Consider the following 9,756-nt stretch of genomic DNA (forward strand, 5'->3'; position numbering starts at 1 on the left):
GCGCACTCTAGAAGTACGAGGCATGATATAGCTTGAATTGAGAATTTGAGTGTGAGAAATGAGAGATGAGTGAAGAAATAAAGAAGAGGAGGGGTGTATTTATAGTTTTTCAAAGGGCTAAATTAGTAATTACTAAAAGTGTTATTTTTTAAAAAATATTGCCAAAAAGACTATTCTTGCAATCAACCCGTTGGACAATGGTCATATGACATTTATTCGTTTCATATGAGGATTTATAATTGTTGATTTTGACTTGTTGAAATTGGTTATTGATGGATTCCTTCCGAGAATAGTTAGATCACGTTTTAATTGTCTCAATTGTCGGCAGGTGAAATATGAACATCAGAGACCGGATGGCTTGCTTCAGTAGATGGATATTCAAGAGTGGAAGTGGGAGCGGATCACCATGGAATTTGTAGTTGGGCTCCCACGTACTTTGAAGAAGTTCGATACTATTTGGGTGATTGTGGATCGGCTGACCAAGTCCGCGCATTCCTGTGTGTACTACCTATTCTTCAGAGCGGTTGGCAGAGATCTATATCCGGGAGATTGTTCCTTTGCATGTTGTCCCAGTTTCTATCATTTTAGATAGAGGTACTCAGTTTACTTCGCAGTTTTGGAGAGCCGTGCAGAGGGAATTGGGTACTTAGGTTGAGTTTAGCACATCTTTTCATCCTTAGACGGACGGGGCAGTCCGAGCACACTATTCACATATTGGAGGACATGTTGTGTGCTTGTGTCATTGATTTTGGAGGGTCATGGGATCAGTTTCTACTGCTCGTAATGTTTGCTTATAACAACAGTTATGAGTCGAGTATTTAGATGGCTCCATATGAGGCTTTGTATGGGAGATGGTGCAGATCTCCATATGGTTGGTTTGAGCCGGGTGAGGCTAGGCTTTTGGGTACAGACTTGGTGCGGGATGATTTAGATAAGGTGAAGGTGATCTAGGAGTGGCTCCGTACAGCACAGTCGAGACGAAAGAGTTATGCTGACAAGAAGGTTCGTGATGTATATTACGTGGTTGGTAAGAAGGTTCTATTGAAGATTTCACCCATGAAGGGTGTTTTGAGATTTGGGAAGAAGGGTAAATTGAGTCCTCGGTTCATTGGGCCTTTTGAGGTGCTTCGGAGGATTGGGGAGGTGGCTATGAGCTTGCTTTTCAACCCGGCTTATCGAGTGTACATGTAGTATTTCATGTTTCTATGCTCCGGAAGTATATTGGCGATTCGTCTCATGTTTTAGATTTCAGAATGGTTCAATTAGATGATTATTTGACTTATGATGTGGAGCCAGTAGCTATTGTAGAGTGTCAGGTTCGAAAGTTGAGGTCAAAGGATATAGCTTCAGTAAAAGTGCAGTGAAGAGGTCGGCCCATGGAGAAGGCTACCTGGGAGACCGAGCGGGAGATGTGTAGCAAATATCCTCATCTATTTGAGACATCAGGTATGTTTCTTAACCCGTTCTAGGACGAACGTTTGTTTAAAAGGGGGAGGATGTAACAACCCGACTAGTCGTTTTATGAGTTACCGCTCAGTTTCCCCATTTCTGCTTCTTTATATCTTGTTCAGCTGTATTATGTGGCATCGTGTTGGTTAGTTTGGGTTCCGAGTAGTTTTGTAGAGAAATGAGACACTTAGTCTCTTAAGTCGGCCTATTAGTTGGAAAAGTCAACTGGATGTTGACTTGTGGGTAAATGATCTCGGAATTTGGTTTTTATGATTCATATAGCTTTGGGAGGTGATTTGGGACTTAGGAGAGTGATCATAATGTATTTTGGAGGTTCAGAGTAGATTTAGGCTTGCATTGGCAAAATTGGAATTTTGGCGTTTTTCGATTGATAGGGGAGATTTTAATATAGGGATCAGAATGGAATTCCGAAAGTTGGAGTAGGTCCATTGTGTCATTTGTGACGTGTGTGCAAAATTTCAAGTCATTTGGATGAGGTTTGTTAGACTTTTTGATCGAAAGCGGAATTTGGAAGTTTTTTGCATTCCTAGGCTTGAATGCGATGTTAATTTGGTATTTTGATGTTGTTTTGAGTGTCCCGAAGGTTGTAACAAGTTTAAATGATGTTATGGGATATGTTGACATGTTTGGTTGAGGTTCTGAGGGCTTCAGGTGAGTTTTGGATGGTTAACAGATCAAATCTTGTTGTGGGAAGTTGCAGATTTTCTACTATTGGTGTTGCAGACTTTTGGCCTTCTCGATCGCAAGGGGGCTCTCGTGTTCGCGAAGGGATGAGTAGTGAGGCTGGAGTTTGGCCTTCGCGTTCGCGATGCTGGTCCCGCATTTGTGAAGGGTGAGGTTCTGAGTGCATCACGGACGCGATGAGTTTCCCGCGTTCGCATAGAGTAATGGGAGCAACTGGGGGTCCTGGTCAATGCAAGGAGGTCGCGTTCGTGATGGTCGGGAAAGCGGTCGCTTCGCGTTCGCAAGCTATAGGTCGCGTTCGCATAAGAGGAATTTTGGTCAACGGATTTTTGTGCTTCGCGAACACGAGGCTTTGACCGCGTTCGCGAAGAAGGAAATGGTCACTTGGGTAGAATGTTTAAATAGCCATTTTATCGCGATTTTGGAGCTTTTTGAGAAGAATTTAAGAAGGAATCAAAGGGAAACATTTCGAGGTAAGATTTATGGACTTAATACTCTTTCCTATTGTGATTTCTACCTAATTAAACATGAAATTTGTGGAATCTAAAGCCAAAAAATTGGAGAGTTAGAGCTTGAATTTTGAGACTTTGATTTGAGGATTTGAGGGGTCGTTTGTGGTTGGATTTTAATGTATTTGATATGTATGAACTCGTGGGAGTTTACGGATTCTAGTCTTGTGATTTTTATTGTAATCCGAGATGTGGGCCCGGGGGGCAGGTTTGGCCAATTTCAGGATTTGTGATGTAAATTGGTTATTTTCGAGTGGGCGTTGTTCCCTTAGCATATTTTGATGGTATAAATTTGTTTTTGATTAGATTTGGAGTATTCGGAAGCTGAGTCAGGAGGCAAAGACATCGCAGGCTAGAGTTTTGACCAGATAGAGGTAAGTAATGATTGTAAATGTTGTCCTGAGGGTATGAAACCCCGGATTTCACATCGTTGTGCTATTTTGAGGTGACGCACACGCTAGATGACGAGCGTGGGGTCGTGCACCATTGAGGATTTTGACTTAGTCCATCCCTTATAATTGTTAAATCACGTATTTGATTAAAAATTATTTGATATCATTGTGTTTTGGAAAGTATTATCATGCTTTGGGCTAAATGCCATATTTGGGCCTCGTGCCAACTGTTTTGGACCCTTACGGGATTTTACTACTATTCCTCACTGTTTTGACTTCATATTTGTACTCAGTCATGCTGTATTCTACTGTTTTCATAACTCGGCCATATTTACTATGTTTTGTTATTTTAAATGATATTTTGGGCTGAGCATCATATTTTACTGTTGTCCGAGTGGCTTGAGATATTTCTGACTGAGTGAGGCTGAGGGCCTGTGTTGTGAGGGTATTATGCGATCAGGCTGACGCCACAACAGTGTTGTATTGATTCATGATTATAAGACCGATGGCCTGATTTGTTACGCCATGAGGTGGCATGTTATGAGGCCGAGAGCCAGTTTGATTATGCCACGAGATGGCTTATTATAGCGCTTGGGCTGTAGGAGCCCCTCCGCAGTTTGCACGCCTCCAGTGAGCGCACGTACCCAGTGTGAGATGTGATATTGCCCGAGGGGCTATTGTTGTTTCATGTTATTGCCCGATGTGCTGATACGAGTGATTGTAATGTAGCCCGAGGGGCTGTTTATGTTTCTATCCTTTTTTTCTCACTGTCTTCATCACTTGTTTGAACTACTGAAAGATGTTTAAAAATATTTTTACTGAACTGAGATGTTTTTACAAGTTTTACCGCTTTACTGTATTTTTCTGGACTTATACTATTTTGTTGTGCATTATGTTGTGGTTTGCCCGTTTTCTTACTTCTCAGCTGCCTTTACTTTTATTACTTACTGAGTTGGCGTACTCACATTACTCTCTGCACCCTATGTGCAGATCCAGGAGTCTCAGATCACGCTAGCGAGTGCTGATTTGACTTCCAGCAGGCTTTTGGAGTTGACTAGGTAGCTGTTTGGCGTTCGCAGCCCAGTGCTTCTCCTTACTATTTTTATTCTATTTTGTATTAGCTTTGTTTCAGACTATGTTGTCTTTTTGTATTTCTAGACGAGTTGTAGTTGCTCATGACTGGTGACACCCCGATATCGGGCTGTGTTTTGTTTCCGCACTGTTCTATTCTACTTTACATTTTGGGATTTTTAGCTTATTAATGACTTTAAATGACTTATTACAATTGTTTGGTTGGTTTTGGGGTTAGTGTCGGCTCGCCTAGTTTCACGATAGGCACCATCACGACCGGGTCTGTTTTAGGGTCGTGAGTAATGGCAGCTATTACTACAACAAAATAATGATATGAAGAAATGAGTGTACTGAAAACCAACTCTATGAAAATAATTTGAATCATAGGAAAAGACACTTTTGAATAGTTTCTTTCTTTAAAAGAAAAAAAAATTGAGAAAAAAGAAAAATATGAATTCTGGTCTTAAGGAGTGCCACATCACCTTTGAAATATAGATCATACTAATACTATCGATTCATCCTCTCATAAATACCGTAGCAGAAAGAAAACTTCTTATTAAGTTTATACACATACATGATGTGTACGTACATGCTTTATTATGGTATAATTCATATATTTAAGGGTACATGTCTTTAGGCAATCGCGGTTTTGCCTTAGCAAAAAATGGCATGGTGCGAAGGAGAGCACATTCCGGGTAATCACCAGTCAAGTCATTGCCCAGAGAGTTCGGTGGTAAACTCCAAGTAAACCCTTGAAGAAGCCTAGCAAGTAACATAGTGGTAATTGTTGAGCCAAGTTTTACACCTGGACAACCTCGTCGTCCAATACTAAATGATAACAAACGTAATTCTGAATCAGTGAAAACTACATCACCACCTTCCTCACTGATATGGCGCTCTGGCTTGAACTTCATGGGATCATCCCAAACTCTAGGGTTTCGGCCAAGTCCAAGACGACTTAATAACACTGCACTCCCTTTTGGGATGAAGTATTCACCAACAACAGAATCCGATATAGACACATGAGGAACGTTGAAAGCCGCCAAGGGATGTAATCGAAAGGACTCTTTAATACAAGCTTTGACATAATTTAACTGTGGCAAGTCGGATTCTTGAACCAATCTATTGCTCCCAATGACATTGTCAATCTCTTCTGTGGCCCTTTGCATTATCTTTGGTTGGTTCAACATTTCTTTGATTGTGCATTCGACTGCATGTGAGGGATTATCTATCGTAGCCAGCATGAGTTCCTGTTATTATTATTGGTAACCAAGAAGGTCAAACGAAATAATCGTATTTGATTTTTCTAAAAACAAACTTTATGTTTTTCTAAATTTAAATCGAAATATTTTCCAAAAATAAAAAATGCAAGTCTCATTTCCACATAAACCAATAAAATGATGTGATCCAAACAGACAACCGATCTTCGGACTTATGTTTCAAAAATACTTTCCAAGTTCTTTTAAAAATTACTCTCTCGTTTCAATTTATGTGAACATTTTTACTTTTCGAGCTTCAAACTATGTACACTTTGTCCAATATTTTAAAATATATTTTTTCATCATATTGACATGAGAAGAATTGAAACTTATAATATTTTTCACATAGCTTTTGAATATCTAAATTTTAACTGAAATTCAAGATGCACTGGCTAATTCCTAAATAGCGGTCCTTTAAAGTGTCCACCTCCTGTCATTTCTACCCCTAGGAGTTTAATTTTTGGGGTTAAGTTAGGCACAAAGTTCTTTCTTTATCATCTTTAAAATTTCCATGACATTTATAGCCGTAATTATTAAACTTGCCATGGCATTTATAACAATAAAAGCACGTCACTAGAGGTAATAATGAAAATCTTATAGTAGTAAGAGATTGGATGTATTCTTACTAGGACTTGAGCTTTAATCTCTTTATCATTCAACATAGGATTCCCATTAGTATCCTTGAGGATGATAAGAACATCAAGGATGTCTTCTTCCACAGTTTTGTTGCCATTCTTCCAAATATGAATCCTCTCGTCAATTTCAAGATCAATGTATTTTGTTGCTATGGCAAAGGCTTTCTTAATAATTGCCTTGTGACCATCTAAATCAAATCCACTTAACCATGGTAAGTAATCTGAGATACTAAAAGAATGAAAATATTCAAGAAGTGTAAAAATTGCATCAACTTGCTCGTCCTCTTCTTCTGATTCTACTAATGGTCCAAGTAATCTCTTGCTGAAAATCATATTCTTAATAACATTGGCACTATAATATCTTGTCACTTTCCTCAAGTTAATAACAAGACATTTGTTAATGCACTGATGATAAACGAATCGAAGAAGATGATCAGCTTCTTCATCTCTCTTATGACGAAGCCATTGAAAAGACGTAGCTGAGAGGACATGAGAAGAAATGATTCTTCTCCTTTTCATCCATTGATCACCCATAGGGAGAAAAAGCGAAGTCAAGTAGCCATTACTAACGAGGTTCGCGGACATGCAAATAGGCCTCGATGAGAAAATCGAGTCTTGATTCTTTAAAAATAGGCAAGCAAGCTCAGGAGAAGTGACAGGAATGACGTGAACATTACCAAGACGAATGCAAGCAATTTCAGTATCCATTTCCTCCATTAGTTTGTGTATCCACTCAAATGCTGGCTTCTTGTTTAGTACCATTTGAGGAATGCAACCAACTATTGGCCATGGTTTTGGACCTGGAGGCAATAATGGCTTATTTCTTGTAATACTCAATAATTTGCTTGTTATCTTAAGGATTATGGAAAAGAAAATTTGCCATAGAGTAGTAATATAGCTAAAGAAAGCAGAAACCATTTGAAAAAAATAAAAAATGTGTGGAAATTTAAAATTTCTGATCATGATTTTAATTTCCTTGTGATTTCTGAAGGCTCAACCTACACTATTTATAGCACTTTCCATAGAAAAGTGTACGATAAGTAAGATTAGTACGTATCTACTATGAAGATTAGTACTAATCCGAAGATAAGGAAAAGTAGTGGAGTAGTAATCTATATCTATATCTATCTATTTATATTTATATTTATACTATATTAAAAGTACGAAGGCCCTTAGTGAAATATCGTTCGCTTTTTTTATCCCTTAAACATGATTTGACATCGGACAATATTGTCATTTGTCGGATCTCCAAATATTTAGGACATTAAAATCAAATAAAATTTAGTTTATTAAATTTTTTCTTATTTGCATTAGGTTTAGGCCTTTAAAATCAATTAAAAGATTTTCTTATTCTAACAAAAAGAAACAATAGAAAACTTATAAAACTTACCTAACGTTATTTAGGTAAACTTGGAAACTTGAACGATTCTAATTTATTGCAACATAAATAATGACAAAAATGAATAGAGTTTCTTTAATTGACTATAAAATTCTAATAATTTATGAATATTAAAGTAGCCGATCTCTTATCTAACATCAGTAAAGCATCCCATTGCAAATAACAATAGTAAAACATGTACATGTTTAGGACTAAAATAATATATTTAGGTTTTTAAAATTAAATAACACTAACTTTAAATATGATCTTGAGCATCCATTGTTTTGATTAAAATACTGTCATTCTTCTTTAGTTTCATCATATTTCTTAATTCATGGGATTGAAGATTACATATTATTCTATAGATTACTGTCAGTGTTTTTTGTTATTTTTTTTATATATATATATATTCAAGGTCACAAAAAGATGGTTCTTACTATGAAAGAATGCCCGATAAAGTGCCATAAAAGTTTGATTTTCGTAGCAAAAGATATGACCATCAAAATCAGTTGTATATCACTGAAGGGCACTCCAAAATCAGTTGTATGTCACTCAAACCACGTCCGATTGACCCCAAATTTTGCACACAAGTCATATCCAACACTACAGACCTATTTCAACTTTCGGAATGGGATTCCGACCTCAATATCAAGATTTCCACTATCAGCCCGAAACTCTAAAAATTTAACTTTCGCCAATTCAAGCCTAAATGTGATACGGACCTCCAAAACATAATCCGGACACGCCCCTAAGCCCAAAATCACACAATGGAGCTAACAGAATATACGAAATTCCATTCGAGAGCCATCTTCACACTGTTTCAATAAGGGTACAAATTCTAAGGCTTACGCTCTCATTTAGGGATTATGTGTCCAAAAACACTCCGAAACTGAAAATGAATCATCTCGGCAAGTCATTATAGTAGAAATAAATATGAGGAAAGCAGTTAATAGGGAATCGGGGCTCTAACTCGCAAAACGACTGGAATGGTCGTTATATCCTCCCCTCTTAAAATATTCATTCGTCCTCGAACGAGCATAGAGACATACCTAAAGTGGTGAAAAGATGAGGGTAGCGGTTGCACATATCTTGCTCGGTCTCCCAAGTCACCTCCTCAATCAGCTGACCCCTCCACTGAACATTTACTGATGCAATGTTCTTTAACTTCAGCTTTCGAACCTGCTTGTCCAATATAGCCACTAGCTCCTAAATATAAGATAGATCTTTGTCCAACTAGACTGAGCTGAAATCCAACACGTGCGACAGATCATCGTGATATCTCCGGAGCATCGATACATGAAATACCGAATAAACTCCTGCTAAGCTGGGAAGTATGACAAGTTTATAAGCAACCTCTCCAACACGCTGCAACACCTCAACGGGGCAAATAAACCTTTGGCTCAACTTGCCCTTCTTCCCGAATCTAATAACGCCCTTCATAGACAAAACCCGAAGCAAAACCCGCTCTCCAACCATAAATCAAACATCACGAACCTTCCAGTCTGCATAACTCTTTTGTCTAGAATGGGCTGTGCAGAGTCTATCTTGAATCACCTTAACCTTCTCCAAAGCTTCCTAAACCAAGTCCGTGCCCAATAACCTAGCCTCGCCCGGCTCGAACCAACCAACCGGAGATCTACACTGCCTCCCATACAGAGCCTCATACGGTGCCATATGAATGCTGGACTAATAACTGTTGTTGTAGGCAAACTCCGCAAGTGGCAAGAACTAGTCCCAAGAACCTCCAAACTCAATCACACACACATGAAGCATATCCTCAAGAATCTAAATAGTGCGCTTGGACTGTCCGTCCATCTAGGGTGAAATGATGTGCTCAACTCCACCGAGTACCCAACCCATGTTGTACGACTCTTCAAAACTGTGATGTGAACTGTGTACCTCTATCTGAAATGAAGGAAACTGGAATACCATGCAAGCGAACAATCTCTCGAATATAAATCTCCGCCAACCGCTCCGAAGGATAGGTAGTACACACAAGAATGAAGTGTGCAGACTTGGTCATCCGATCCAGAATCACCCAAATGGCATCGAACTTTCTCAAAGTCTATGGGAGTCCAACTATGAAGTCCATGGTGATCCGCTCCCACTTCCACTCAGGAATCTCTATCTGCTGAAGCAAGTCACCCGGTCTCCGGTGCTCATACTTCACCTACTAACAGTTAAGGCACCGAGCTACAAACCCAACTATATCTTTCTTCATCCGCTTCCACCAATAGTGCTGCCTCAAATCCTGGTACATCTTCGTGTCAACCGGATGGATGGAATACCATGAACTATATGTCTCCTCCAAAATCAACTCTCAAAGCTTGTCAACATTGGGTACACTTATCCGACCAT

The 9,756-nt window shown here is 38.9% G+C and overlaps 1 protein-coding gene across 1 annotated transcript; it reads right to left on the reverse strand.

Annotated features, from left to right (window-relative positions):
* Positions 1-4,606: 4,606 nt before the first annotated feature.
* LOC107827803 (isoleucine N-monooxygenase 2-like) lies at positions 4,607-7,000 on the reverse strand. Its single transcript, XM_075225957.1, has 2 exons — positions 6,012-7,000; positions 4,607-5,376 (listed from the first exon to the last, which is right to left on the reverse strand). The coding sequence occupies exons 1-2, from the start codon at positions 6,981-6,983 to the stop codon at positions 4,744-4,746; spliced, it is 1,605 nt and encodes a 534-aa protein (XP_075082058.1). The 5' UTR covers positions 6,984-7,000; the 3' UTR covers positions 4,607-4,743.
* Between the last annotated feature and the right edge of the window lie 2,756 nt (positions 7,001-9,756).

Source organism: Nicotiana tabacum, chromosome 11, assembly GCF_000715075.1.
Source record: "Nicotiana tabacum cultivar K326 chromosome 11, ASM71507v2, whole genome shotgun sequence".
Classification (NCBI taxonomy): Eukaryota; Viridiplantae; Streptophyta; class Magnoliopsida; order Solanales; family Solanaceae; genus Nicotiana; species Nicotiana tabacum.